Raw genomic sequence first — 15,000 nt, forward strand, 5'->3', positions numbered from 1 at the left:
CGCGGCCGCCGCGCGTGTCGGTGTCGCGGCGCATGTGGCGGCCGCGGCTCCTCCCGCCGCCCCCGCCATTGGCGTCTCGCTGCCTTCCCAACTTGTGCGGAGCTTCGCCGGGAGTGCGGGAGAGACAGGCAGGGGGAGGTGAGTCAGGGAGAGAGCGAGCGAGAGCGAGCCCGGCCGGGTTGTGCAAAACCTGCAGTGAGAGGCACCCCACCCCCGCGAGGCAGCCGCGCTAGGGCTCTCCTTTGTGTTAGCGCCTCTTCCCAGGAATTTGGTGCATCTGTCCGAGCAGCCAGAAGTATCAGGGGACGAGCTCGCAGGTTTTTGTGCCTCCTTTGTCACTCTCGTTATTATTTTTGCAAGACCAGAGCAGTCTGTTGCATGTTTTGTCACTTGAATTGTGCCGCTTGAAGATGACTCTAGCTTAATTGTGCTGCCTATTGCATTTGAACAGATATCTGGAAACATGGCTACTGAACATGTTAATGGGAATGGTACTGAAGAGCCCATGGATACTTCTGCTGCAGTTACCCATTCTGAGCATTTCCAGACATTGCTTGATGCTGGTTTACCACAGAAAGTTGCTGAAAAACTAGATGAAATTTACGTTGCAGGTAAGATGTGAAACTTGCAAAACCACACTTTACAATATTTTATTGGATTCTGCTGTCTTTGGGCTAAAATAGCAACTTTTTGTGGTTTCCAAAAGTATGGGGACTGCAGTCTTACCAAAAAAAAAAAAAAAAAAATTGTTTTTTTTTTTTAAACTCAGTGCTTTAATTTGTCACAGTATTTTTGAGAGAAAGGTCTCGGGCCAGGTCACCTGGGTTGAGGGGTGGGAAGGAGGAAAAGTCTACCTGCAGCTGCAGCAACAGCTGGAACAGATGACAGATGTTTTTTCGGAGAAGTAGGTGATGTGGTCCTAGTGCATCCGTATAGTGGTTGTGGGTAAATTTAGATAACTGAAGCTTTGGTAGTCATCTTCTCTTGGAAATGATACTTAGTGAGGTAGCATTTGAGCTTACGGATGGTTATTGTGTCTCTCAGGCATAGTACAGCTTGCCTGTTTTTTTTTAGGCTTGATTTCTTTTTCTTTTTTGGATTGCGGTTGTCATTTTTAGTGCTGTAGTTTATATGGTCTTTATAGTCTCTTCAAAATGTATCAAGTTACCTTTGCTAGTCAAGCTTAAGTCAGGTTTTGATGGATCCTTCTGTATTCAGCTGCAGGATATTGAAAATAAACTTGGCCTGTGTAACATCTGGATTTCACAGAAGTTGAATGGAAACATAAATGCAATAACACTTGCTCTGGATCTTAACTTTGTGATACTTCTTTTTGACAGAAAGATCACGTTGATCACGTTAAAAAAATACTCGGAGAGCAATAAGTGGTTTCTTAGGTATAGTAACTTACATTACTCAGTGATTGGTTTCGGAGTCACTGAGATCTATTAGAGGTGTTAAATATGGTTAAACAAATGCCCAAATATAATGAGTATGTTTTTTTTTTCTTTTCTCTAGGGCTAGTTGCACATAGTGATCTAGATGAAAGGGCTATTGAAGCTTTAAAGGAATTTAATGAAGAAGGTGCATTGGCAGTGCTTCAGCAGTTTAAAGACAGCGATCTCTCACATGTTCAGGTAATGTTAAGCAATTTGGAATATAATTGTTGAGGGATAAACTGCTAGCAGACTGGCAAGAGGGTTGCTTAAGTCTCTTCAGCGATCCATATGTGATATGTAAAACACTGTTTTAGTTCAAAGCCAAGTTAGATTCTGGCTTGTCATGTTTGCAGAACTGAAGATTAGTACATCTTTTGCAGAACAAAAGTGCCTTTCTATGTGGAGTCATGAAGACGTACAGGCAGAGGGAAAAACAGGGGACCAAGGTGGCAGATTCTAGCAAAGGACCAGATGAGGCAAAAATTAAGGTATGTACATAAAAGGTATACGCTACACATGTGGTTTTTCAAGCTGTCATGACTGATGTGTGGTTTTTTTTTTTTTTTTTGGGAACTGTGCTTTAGTAAAGGCTATTTTAGATTATCACCATTAGGGAATTCTTATTATCATATTGAACTTAAATTTTTTTCAAGATGAAGCTGTGACTGGAATGCACATAAAAGTGAAAGACCTGAAAAGTTGCTATACTTGTACACTGAGGTGTGCCACTTGCTGAAACAGTTTGACTGTTTTACTATTTTGCACAACTTTTCAGCATTTTGACTGAAAATCCACACCTCCTCATTCAGATATAAGGTAACTGGGAAGTAGTGAGAAGATAACATGTGTCTGAAGAAAATGACCTGGAGAGGATATAGGGTTCAGCCTGTTAATTATGTCATCGTTGTACAGTTATGGAAACTATATGCAAAATTGTCTTCATGGCCATATTATTTCTTGGTATCAGTTTTCTGTTGTGCACTCTGTGTATTGGAGTTGCAAGGTACAGTTGATGTTAATTTTACAACAGTAAGTGTATTCCAGCTTAAAACTTAACAATGAAGTATGCTAATTTTTGTCTTAGAATACCTCTCAACTTTTTTGTGTAAAGTGCAAAATTGCTATTAAAGTACTGTAGGTAGCTATGTAGCTTGCAAAACCAAAATATCTTTCTTTTTTTCCTCTTTGAGGGTTGAATACCATATTTATAAATTTCAATAAATAGGTATGGGTTCCAGTCTCCATCACAAAAAAATTACATTCACTAACTTAAAATGAAGACTTCATTGACTCACCTACAATAGCATTTACTGCTGATGGCTAAAGCACATAAAATTTTGTTTTGCATTTTTCAGGTTATGAAGTTATTTTTAACTCCTGATTATAATGAGATTTGTCTAGTATGCTCTTTGTGTATAGTGTTTTTTTTTCCTACAAAGTTCGGGCTAATTCTACAAGAGTTTCTTGTTGTATATATGCATACTGAATGCCATCTAACGTTTTTAATCAGAAATGTATTTGTACCTCTGGGCAGTGGTTCTAGTGGAAATCCTCTGTACTGGGTTGCTGAATGTGTTCACAAGGAATTTGAGATGTATACTGGACAGGATAGGAGAAAATAAGTAGTATCACCACTTCAGTGGTGGGGTACCCGATTCAGTAAGAACAGAGCTCCAGGAGTACAAGCACTTAAACATGTGTTCTTTACTTCACACTTATGAGTAATCTCATTAAGTGAAGGGAACTTCTGTGCATAAATGTTTGCAGGATTGGGCATGCCAAAACAAGAAGTGACTCGGACTGTAAAGATCTTTCTAATTAAAGGGAAGCTCTCTATTCTATTACTTGGCTACTTTTTTTCTTTGTCTTTTTTTTTTCTTTGTATAAAAAGGAAAGAATTGAGTAAACCTCCATGTGAACCTTTATTTTTCTGATGACTTTTCTTTATTTGGCAGTATTAATAGTTGTTCCGCCACATGCTTACTGAAGTGTTTAGCAGTAAGCTTGTTTACATGTGAAAGTTTTAAAGCAGTACAGTTTTAAACATTTTGTTTTTGTGAATGAAGTGTATCTAAATCAGCTGAATTGGTTTATGATCTTTAAAATTTAAGTTTCTTATTTGAAGGCACTCTTGGAGAGAACAGGCTACACTCTTGATGTCACTACTGGACAGCGAAAGTATGGTGGACCTCCTCCAGAGTTGGTATATTCAGGACAGCAGCCTTCTGTTGGTACAGAGGTGAGGAAAAGCAGATCTTTGTGTAAATATATTTATTGAACTTCTTTTTTTTTTACAAATTATGCTGTATATGTCTGTTGTAGATATTTGTGGGCAAGATTCCAAGAGACTTATTTGAAGATGAGCTTGTTCCATTATTTGAGAAAGCTGGCCCTATATGGGATCTTCGTTTAATGATGGATCCATTAACTGGTCTAAATAGAGGATATGCTTTTGTCACTTTTTGTACTAAAGAGGCAGCTCAGGAGGCTGTTAAACTGGTAAGTTTTGTTATTTCTGTTTTTTTTTTTGTTTGTTTGTTTTGTTTTTTTGTTTTTGTTTTGTTTTAAACCATTCTGACTTCTAAGCAGCTGTCCTCATGTTAGTGCTTAAATGCTTAAGAAGAAACTGTTATTATTAGGTTATTCCATAAACATCCACTAGGTGTTTTTTTTTTTTTTTAAGTATTTCTACAGAATTCTGTGTATAAATTGTTACTGGCATGTTATGGTCAAGGAGGAAAAAGTTGGTGGAGTGCTGCTTGTTGCAATTAGATGAGCCTGTATTCTTAACAGAAATTGTATTAGTAGAAGTGACTTTTGATCTGTCTACTTTTTGAATGCATTTTGCAGATAAGTTCGTGGCTTTTATTTATTTATTTTTATTTCCCCCCTTTTCCAAAAGATAGAGATGGTCAGGTTTCTGTGTCTTCACATTTGCTTGTGCACCAGCAGAGGGCCCCACACTGGAAAAGGCTTCTAAAGTCATGGAATTTCTGAAGATAGTTGAAATGGGAATAATGACTTTCTCTTCTGTCTATTGCATCTATCTGGAAAAATGATAGAAAATCTGCTAGATTAGAGTACATTTTATCTGCTGTTCTAGGCAGAGGTGTGAAATAGCATGGTTGAAGGACTAGGCCACTCTTAACAAGCTTTCCAGGTTTTATGCATGAAGCCTCCATTATTTAAAAACAACTCAAAACCCACTGTCCCCCTGCCTTTTATTTTTTTTGTCAAGTGGAATTTATGTTCTTTGAATTAGTTATTACTGCAATGAGAGATAGTTATTATTATGCATCTATGCTGATATATATGAGCTTACAGTGCATAATAGGACCCTCACGCGTTCTAAGCATACTAATTCTGAGGCATATTGATATAGTAAGATTTAAACCTGAGTTTTGGAATTAGGTGCATCTCTTGGTAAGGTGATTTTGTGACATCTTAAGTCTGTTGTAAAGACAAAGCAAAGTGAAGATGAGGCTTTTTTAAGCATTAAACATTATTGTTATTATTAATTTAATTTGAGAACTTCTGGTGTTCCTGTCTACAGTCCGGATATACTTGGGATCCTTGAATTTTGTGCATACTTTTGTGTCCTTTTATTGTCAACTTAGTTCTTCATGTCTTGCGTGAACTTTTAGGAGTAGTGCACATGACTTAGAACAGTAAAACTAACCAAATATATTCTCAGAGGACCCCTAGTAGACAAAGAGAATCTTTTATTAGCTTAATTTTGCTTAGTGTACCATGCTCTTCAGGCTTTTTAAACAGATTTTGCTTCCCTGAAAGTAACAGAAAGATCCTGGCCTCTGTCTTCCACTAAATGATATCAATGAAGAAATAGATATAGCTCAGTATTATACCTTTGACATGCAAGAAAAAAATAGATGAAGAAGTGTTCAAGTGTTCTGTTTTTAAGTTAAATAGCCGCTGAATGCAGTACTTGGAAAAAAGTGCTGGGAAAGCTGGATCCGGTGGCATTTATCAGTTTTTAAACGGTTCCATCAGTATTTGGCTAGCTTTTTTTTTTAATATAATTTTTTTTTTTTCAGAGACAAATGTCTCAGAGTGCTTTGAGTACCTGCAAGACAGGTACCTGGACGACAGTTGCAGAGAGCTGTTGGAAATCTTTTGTCCATCACGTGTGTATGTGTGTGTGTGTGTGTGTGTGTGTGTGTGTGTGTGGAGAGACTGCTGAAATTCCTTTGGAACTGCTGGGTTCTTCTTTCTGTCAGTTGTAACATCCCAGGATGTTAACAGCCAATACTCTTTTTCGATACTTGATTTAATCTTCTGATGCCCAGGCAGTTTGTTTCCCAGCTTTCCAGACTCAATGGGATCGGAGTTTTGTTGCTGTTTCCCATCTTCTTCCTAAAAGTTTTGTGCTTTTTCTCTGTCTGAGCTTCTGACATATAGCAAAATGTGATGAATAAAAATCTCTTGCTTGTAGACTTCTGTGTGTTAGTAAAAGGGATGGATTGGAGATTTTTGTCAATAAACAACAGCAGAGAGTAAACCGAGCTGTCTTCAGGCACTATCGGTGAGCATAGCAGTACTTTTAAGTGATTCATCTTTGGCTGCTGTATCATCCATAAACTTTAAGACAACATCACATTAAAGTGACTAAAACTGTGAATAAAGTTGACGTTGGCTTGTCTTATACACTACCCAGATACTTTTTCCCAGCTTGAAAGATTCAAGTCCTGATTAATGATGCTGTAGCATCATCTCGTGCTGAGAAGACTTATGTGTACTAACATTGATTAATTTTATGTTGCCTACTTAATCCGGTGCACAGTTGGACCTCCCTCCTTTACCCCTTCCCCAATCCTGGTTAAGTTAGAAGTGGCAACTCTAATGTTCTTTTTGCACAAGCATTGTCTTTACAAAGTCAGCTCGGAGAGTAATTATATTTAATGTCTGTTTTAAACTGTCTGGATTAGGAATTACATTTCCACTTGTGTTCTGCGCACATGTTCATTTCCCCCTCATACTAGCTTGTAGTTGCAGATTTTGCTCTAAGAACAGACTTTGTGCACATATGTTTTCTGTAGGTAGAGGTGCAACAGTTGGGGTGTTGGAGCTTGCAGGGAAGCACGCCCTCTCACTGGGTTTGAATAGAGCAAGTAAAGCTAGATCAAAGTGTAGATCCAGGTGAATTGTGCAGATTTGCATATTAAACCGTTTGCCAGCTACACACAGCACTACAACTTGTTGTTTGCTGCTGAAAATAAACTCTCATGAGCTGTTCTAGTTTAAGTGGGTGGTAGAATGACAAAACACACTTTGTGTATACTTTGACCCGTTGTTTAAAAGCCTGTTCTTGAAGAACTTTACCAAAAGAGTCAATATCTTTTATAGAGTCTGCAGAAGATTAATGTTTGTGTGACTAACTTGGGGCATTCAACCAGTAGTGATGGGACAGAGAAGCGTTATGCTGACCTTGCTACTTTGATAGCCTTACTCCTTTTTGGCATTTGAGGGCTTGTACGCATCTAATCTGAGTTTACAGCTAATGTGCGAACTAATTACCTAATAAAGCACAAGCTTTATCTTTAAGAGCACCTAATTTAAGGCGTAATTTTGTGCTAAGAAAAACATGCAATGCAAAGCTGTGGTTGATGTATTGATGTATGAAAGAACTGTTTAGGAACCACTGTATATATGGAATGTGGTAGAAATATATGCAGTCTGACTATGAAATAGTATTTTGTCGTCAGGAGGTTTGAGAGAGGCTCTTAAATTAAATGTGAAGTCAGTTTTTGGTCTTAGATTTACTAAAAAGTCAAATAATGTCTTACATTGTAGATGACGCAATTGAAGAAGAATCAGTTTGTGTCTTGTATCCGGACTAATAAATGGTTCGATTTTTAAGTTATGTGCTGTATTTTTTTTAAGATTTTTTTAGCTGCTGTAACTTGTGCTAAGTTCATGTTTACAAGTCTAGTTATCATTGTCATAGTTGTAAAATGTATACAGACTCTTGTGCTGTTCTCTTGCCGCCTTCAAAGTTGGTTCTTTCTCTGTAGCATGGGCAGGAGAAATGCAGACAGAAGTCTTTTACTGGATTTTAATATGCTTTGGGACATACATAACTAGTGGGAGATGTGCTTACTCTGGTACAAAGCACAGATATTTCTTATATATACAGGGTTCATTTTCGCTCACTTTTGACTTAATTGTCAAGCTTTAGTGAAGCTTTTCAATGCAATGCACTTCTTGCCATTTGACAAATAAGCCCAATGTGAATAAACATGGAGTGTGAATAAACATCCTCACCCCAATTTTAATACACAGAATTATAGGAAGTGTGGGAAAACTTGCTTCTCCAGGAACATTTATTAAGAGCTGAACAGTTCCTAAAACATGTAGCAAGATTAATCTTAAAGTTAGCCTACTGCTTGTCAATAAAATCTTGACCACAAAATATGCTTTCCTAGCTACAGAATTGTGTATTACGAAGCTTTCAGTTGAAAAGTGATTGATGCCAGCAGTTATCTTCGCTTCTTATTTAGGTGGTATATATCTATTGTGCATCTGAATGAAAAGCATTTTTTTCTGCAGACGCCTCATTTATTTAATGTCCCTTGAACTCCTGTCTTATTTGTGGAATCTTCTGAGTTACCTGTTTTGGGAGAGGGGTTTGTACAGATATCCTTGGATTTCTGTGCACAGTCTTAAGTACCTTGGAAAGAATTTGGCAATTGCTGTTGCACACTGACTTTGTAGGGGAGACTTGATCATAGATTGTGGTGAATATGTTTTTGGGTGTATGTGTGGTGTCTTATTATTATTAATAAATAATAATTATTTTCCTTCTTTTGTTAACTGTGGATCTCTTGAGGGGAATCTGCATCATAAAACCTGTCACTTATTGCACAAGATTCAGTTTAGGAATTCATGGATGCAGTGTGTAGGGTGACTCTCTTTCCATGCAGTGTTGTCAGAAGTAGTAGCCTGTATGTAGATATATAGGTGCATGATCTGCATTTTGTTCTATATGAAAAAATCTCCCCTGAATAAAACTCTAGAATGTGTTAAGAGGCTTGAATGGAAGAGAAAGATATTTATTGGTGAAAATGGTGATTTCTTAGAAAAAATGGATATGCTGCAGAACTATTAGTTGAACGTAGTAAGTATGTGTTAAGCTCTTAGGATTTTAATGTGTTTTAATGTGTGACTGTGTTATGATTGAAGAGGGAAAATATTTGGTGTGCTGCTGTTAGAGTGAAAATGTTCTGTAACTGACAATTGTTTAATTATTTTCCTTTCAGTACAACAATCATGAAATTCGTTCTGGAAAACACATTGGTGTATGCATCTCTGTTGCCAATAATAGGCTTTTTGTTGGCTCTATTCCTAAGAGTAAAACCAAGGAGCAAATTGTTGAAGAATTTAGCAAAGTAACAGGTAAGTCTGTAACCATGATTTTTTAGATGTAGAGAGATGTAAAATGTGATCAGTGATGACTCTTTTTTTTTATCATCTTTCAGCTTGTGGTTCAATGATGATCACTTTGGACTAAGATGACTTACCTTTTGTCTTGACTTTTAGAATCACTAACTTTATAACTTTTTTTTATTAAAGCTTTATTCTGCTGCAGGCTGAAAAACATGATTACAGTGGGTATGCAGCTCCAAATTTTACATGGCAAATAACGGCCCATTGTTTAAAGTATAAATTCAAAGAAATGGATAGTTCTATGCTTTCCAAACCAAGGGATCTTTTAAATCTTTTTAAAGCAGAATTGAAGTAAGATTGAGAGCATAATGACTTCTGTGCTTTAGCATCTTTAATGATTTCATAAGGATCTTTTTGGTAGCTTTATTTGATCTGACAAAGATAACATTTTGTGGCTTTACTAGGTGATACACTTGAGTTCTTTGAAGCAATACTGATTTTTTTTTTTTTTTAGAAGTCTTGAAATCATGCAAGGTTGACCTGTCGTTTTTTTCCATGAATGTCCAAATAATATGGTGTCCTGTGACTTAAGTGTGTTGGGATAGTGTAAAGTTTCTCTCTTTGAAAGTGTCTTTTTTTTTTTCCTTTTTTTCTTCAACTACTTGTAAAATGCTCTTGGAAAGATAACCCCCACCTTATACTACAAAACTGTATATTGAAACCACATCAAATAAATATTTTGCTTAATTTCAGAGAGTCTTACAGATGTCATATTGTATCATCAGCCTGATGACAAGAAAAAGAACAGGGGGTTCTGTTTCCTTGAATACGAAGATCACAAAACTGCTGCTCAGGCCAGACGTAGGTTAATGAGCGGCAAAGTGAAAGTCTGGGGAAATGTTGTTACAGTTGAATGGGCTGATCCTATTGAAGATCCAGATCCTGAAGTCATGGCAAAGGTAATAAAGCAATAAGGGAAGCATATATTTAAGAGTCCTTGTTCTAAAGTAAGTATTTTCTGATATTAATGTAAGTTAAAATAGCATCCCCAAAAGTCACCCAAAAAGTTGTAGTAGTTTGCAGCTTAGTACTTGGTGGCTTGTAGCTTAATATAGCAGAGGTGAAGGCAGAGCAAACCTTAATTGCAGTGAAATTCTGTATTTACAACTCCAGAAGAGAAGACTGGAATTTTCTAAGTTAGGTTTTGGAAGTCATTCCTGAGAAGTTCAGCGGTTGCATTCATTGGAACTTGTATCTAACTCTGTGTTTTTAAATTCTTTGAAATGTTAAGAAAGTTGATATTCTGTTTTTGTAATATTTTAGTGAAGCAAAATTCAGGACTCTTAAAACTTTAAAGTGTTTTTAACAGTTCAGTTATGTACGTGCAGTGTTTTGCCACAGGAACGGTTTACCTGATCTTTGACCATCAGAAAAAGCACGGCCGTGTGTGTAGTTTTTTCTTTTTTTTTTTTTTTTTTTTTTTAACTGTCTTGCGTAGCTGCGTTATTCTGTGCAAGTTCATGGCTTGCCTATGTCCACATTTTTTTTCTCTCTGCTTGTTTTTTATCTGTTTTATTTTTCTCTCACTTTGATGGACCTAGTAAGGTAGTTTGGCAGGGATCTCCTACTTGATTAGCCATACGGGAAATATCTGGAATTGGGGCTCATTTTAGGAAAACGGCTTTTAAAGTCCGTGTATTAGAGCTTTTGGACTACCCTGTCTGTGGTGTCATATTTATTTATTTATTCCTGGTGCCACAGACTGTTAGCAGCAGGGAAGAGTCTTGCAGGTGAAGTTTTTCTGAGGTGGTATTTCCTCCATATGGCAGCATTTCCACCTGATCAGTTCCCTGGCTCAAAGAGAAGAGTCTTAATCCAGCAAAATGTTAACAGAAATTAGCAGGGACTTCTGCTGACGTGACTGAGTAGATAAGTGGGAAGTGATAAGGAGCATAATTAGATATCTCTTAGAAGTACTTTAACAGATGTAGGGAATGAAAGCTAAAGAATTAATGAAAGCTAAAAAAATTAAACCTTGACAATGTTTTGTCCTGTTTCATACAGTTTTTAAAATGTGCTAAACTGTGTCTTTTAGTTCCTTGTATTGTTATGTACTTAAAGTGGGAAATAAAAACGGAAAGTTTGGAAAAGGTGCAGAAAATCGGCCGGTATACATTTAGTGCTGTATGCTAAAGACTTGGAATGTAGCTTGGGCTGAAGGCTTGTTGGGAAAGTGATTACATGAATACGTGGGAATATTGAAGAAGTAGGGAGTCTCGTTTATGGCTGGATGCAGAAGTTGAGGGCAAGAGGGCATTTGTTGGTCGTGAGTCACTTAACTCATTCCTAGAATAAGAAAAGGCTTTTTGCTGCAGAAGGAAAAGGCTCTTTCTTGCAGAACAGGAAGAATCTTTCTTTCTGGAGCTAACTATAATTCTTAACACCTCCTGAGAATCACCTAGAGTATTATTGCCAAAAACTGGGCCTAGAATCAGAATTACGATCTGGAGTATCCTTTCCTCTGAGCTCTGCATCCCATCCAGTTTCTGTCACAGAGTGATACAAGTTTGTTCTATTCATTTGTAGTTAATTGCATTAATGATTACTGTGTGAGTAGTGAAATGTGATGTTCAGGCATGGTGGCAGCATAAAGAAAGGGCTTCCCCAGCAAGTAAGAGACACTCATAAACTGTGAGCCTCGCAAGTAATGTGCAAACATGATAGCTTGTGGTCACTTAGTGTAATCTGAACGTGGGTGCAAGGGCAGGTCTTCAAGTGATAGCAACTCGGTATCGTACATGATTCGTGGTGTGCAGCATAACTTGGGGGTGGTGTGTGTTACCCTCTCCTATCCCTTCAGTAAGGGTTGACTTTTCTCTGACTGTCCTGTGTTTTCTTTTATCTTGAGCAGCTGGTGGTTGGCACAGCTTTGGATTTTGGTGGTGATTTAGTGGCTATTGGGCAGTTCAGGCATGTCTAAGTGCTTAAAGATAACCCATCTTTCTCACCCTCCAAGGTGCATATCTGTTTTCATGTGCCTTACGAGTCATATTGCATGCTCTAGGGAGCCGGGGGAGGGAGCAGCTGGGCAGAATCGTTGGGAAATGGTTGTTCACCAAGGCAGGGACCACGTTTGACTTGTGAGAAAGTGCAGGGCTGACCTGGCAGCGTGAGCCTTAGTGTCCCTGTTCCCTTCTCCAGCTGTGGATTCGGGTCAGGAAGCCTACTCTGGCAGGCACGGTCTTGCTCTCAGGTATTTGGTGGAGCTCTGGCATGGGAGCCACAAGTCAAGGAGCTCTGGAATGGCAGAGCTTGAGAACCTCTGACCTAGATATTGCAGCGGTGACTGTTCTCCAGATACCTTAGCAAAAACTTGTCTAAACAATGAAATGTTTTGATAAGTTAATTATTTGGCGCGTACCTGACCTTGGATGCTGTCTTTTAATTTTCAAAGTGTTCCTGAGCTGAAACTTGCTGCGAGGATTTTTTCAACATCAACATAAATTGCATTGATTTTTTTTTTTTTTTTTTTAAACAGAATGCTCTTGCTATGTAATCATAAAAACTGTTCTAATAGCACTAGCAGTCATGGAGGTGTGCAGCCAACTCATGTGGCAAGAATATATATATGTATATGTATGTGTTTCTGGATTATGCGTGCATGCGCACACACATCAAACAAAGTGACCTTTTCTGTGCTGCCAAATAGTAGTGACTTGCAAAACTTGTTTTATGCTCAGATCCTGCTTTTAAGACTTGTCCTTTTTTTTTTTTTATTGTTTTGTTTTTAGGTAAAAGTTTTGTTCGTACGCAATCTTGCCAACACTGTAACAGAGGAGATCCTAGAAAAGGCCTTCAGTCAGTTTGGAAAGCTAGAACGAGTGAAGAAGCTGAAAGATTATGCTTTTATTCATTTTGATGAACGGGATGGAGCAGTAAAGGTAAGTGATGGGGGCTGTGACTTTGGGTGCGTGGAAGTAGTGACTGAGACCAACATCTAGATGCTGTGTGCTTTTAACTTGAGGAAAAGCTTTATCTGGATGAATGCTAAAGCATTGTCACTGATAACTTTGTCCTATGTAGGTGTCTCCTAGGAAAATGCAGTTGCTAGCTTGAAAACTGGATCTTAGATGCGACTGTCCTAAGTAATTCTGCTGATAAGTATTTGAGATAATAATCACATGTGTTATCATTTGTAAGTGAAGTGGCAGAAGTTGAATGACTTCTTACCAAATTATTGGTAGAATTTAAAGCAGTTTCTTTAGGACAGGTGATAGAAATTTAGGTAATCCTTTCATTGTCGAGGAACAGAATGACTTCCTTTTGACAGTGTGGAGTAGGCACCTTTCCTTTTTGATGAGCAGTGCAGGACAACTGAGCAATTGTAATCCCTGGATTTTATTAGTCTTTTGGTGATGGTTTTCCTCCTGTTACATTTTCCCCTCATATCAAAGGATAATCCCTGCCCTTCCTGCAGTGTATATAGTGTTTGCTTCCTGTGGGATGGTGCAGGATACGAGGGGGTTCAGCTATCCTCATTCATCCGGTGCCTTAAAGCAGATGCTCTAGATGATGGGAAGAATCTCTTCACAGGATGTGTGTTGTGTCAAGGTTCAGCTCTCTAGAGTCTACAAAGTCCCTAGAAATGGTAGAATCTTTAGAATTTCCCTGCTTTTTAAATCTATATGTAATACTCATTGTGACCACTGGGAGATGTGTGCTCTCTTGTTCTCTCCCTTATGTATTTTTGGTATGTCAGAATAAGCATGTTAAATCCTAATATCTGGCTTCCAGTAAAATAAGGGAAAACTGCCTAGAAGTAGAATGAGGGAATGAAAACATATACTGATCTCTAGCTTAAGTAGTGTTTGTGTGTACCCCCTCTTGTAAAAACTATCCGTTCATAAGTCAGTTCTGTCATTTCAATAATTGAAAGGGTTGGTGAAAATTAAAGCCACCAGTTTGCAAAGACTGAGGACTGCAGTTCTAAAAAGAATATTTCAAACCAGTGCACAGGCAGTCCTGGGTTTGAGAGGGAAGTTAAGAGGAAGGGAATAACTCTCCGAAACCCACAGTACTCTGCTCTTTGGCTTTAGATTATAATGTTGCTTTAGTTCGGGATAACAAATAATTAAAATGCATGCTGTAAAGGATAGAATAAAATAAAGTACTTGAGATATGCTTAGAAGTATATTTAAAGTCTGGTTAATTCCTTCAGGCAATGGAAGAAATGAATGGCAAAGATTTAGAGGGAGAAAACATTGAAATTGTTTTTGCTAAGCCACCAGATCAAAAAAGGAAAGAACGGAAAGCTCAGAGACAAGCGGCTAAAAATCAGATGTAAGTGTAAATGCATGCACATATTTTGTGTTACTTCTGAAAGACATGTACAGAAATTGGAGCTTTGGGGGTCTTGGTAGCTATCCTGCAGTGTACACTTCGTTTGGCTTCTCTGAAAATGTTGGATGCATTTAAATTGTTCACACTTTACGTCAGAATTACTGATTTTAGTAATGGTATCGGTGAGGATTTAGGCCCCGTTCTGCTCTGTGTGCATGTCAGCACCAGAGGAAAAGTCTGAAGGTCGCAGAACCTGCGAACTTTCTACTTTTTCTTCTAAAGTTCATGTACTTGCGCACTGATCTGTCACATGAAGGGACTTAGCAACGTGTGCTCTTCCCAGCAGGCTTAGACAACTGATACAGCACCCCTGTTTATTAAAGTATCCACTAGGAACCCCATGTGCTTTTTTGCCCTTTTCAACAGATAGACAAGCCCATGAAATTTCTAAACTTACAAAGATTTTGCCCTATCAGATTTTAAACATGAGGAGCGGGGGGCGGGGGGAAGTCTTGCCAATGTATTCTGTTTAATGTCCTCATGTGTTTTCCTTCTAGGATATCTTGTAGCTTTCCTAACCATCTTCCCTCCCCCTCCATATTTCCAAAAATAACTTCTGCCAGGGCTGCTGTGCAGCATCCAAGAAGCCGGGCTAGCTGGGTTGGTTACCAGATTAATAGAGATCCCCAGGTGGTGAGCTAGCATACCCAGGGCGTTGCTTAAGCTTGCCCTCCTTATCGCTGTTGAACTTTTGGGGCCCTTCTTTTACCCTGGGCATCTGGGTTTGCTGTAAGCAGTGGATTTCTCTCGTGTTTTG

At 38.3% G+C, this 15,000-nt stretch overlaps 1 protein-coding gene across 3 annotated transcripts in view; it reads left to right on the forward strand.

Annotated features, from left to right (window-relative positions):
* The first annotated feature begins 455 nt into the window (after positions 1-455).
* The window catches only part of SYNCRIP (synaptotagmin binding cytoplasmic RNA interacting protein), a 21,661-nt gene continuing 7,116 nt past the window's right edge, over positions 456-15,000 (forward strand). For 2 of the 3 annotated variants that reach the window (XM_026038396.1, XM_026038397.1), the window contains exons 1-9: positions 464-611; positions 1,519-1,637; positions 1,820-1,927; positions 3,565-3,678; positions 3,762-3,938; positions 8,717-8,852; positions 9,597-9,802; positions 12,635-12,784; positions 14,062-14,183. In XM_026038396.1, coding sequence (XP_025894181.1) covers positions 464-611; positions 1,519-1,637; positions 1,820-1,927; positions 3,565-3,678; positions 3,762-3,938; positions 8,717-8,852; positions 9,597-9,802; positions 12,635-12,784; positions 14,062-14,183 — 1,280 coding nt within the window. Of the gene's footprint in view, positions 612-1,518; positions 1,638-1,819; positions 1,928-3,564; positions 3,679-3,761; positions 3,939-8,716; positions 8,853-9,596; positions 9,803-12,634; positions 12,785-14,061; positions 14,184-15,000 lie in introns of all 3 variants that reach the window. The other variant, XM_026038394.1, reaches the window with a different exon arrangement.

Source organism: Nothoprocta perdicaria, unplaced genomic scaffold, assembly GCF_003342845.1.
Source record: "Nothoprocta perdicaria isolate Ctin4 unplaced genomic scaffold, notPer1 scaffold_21, whole genome shotgun sequence".
Lineage (NCBI taxonomy): Eukaryota > Metazoa > Chordata > Aves > Tinamiformes > Tinamidae > Nothoprocta > Nothoprocta perdicaria.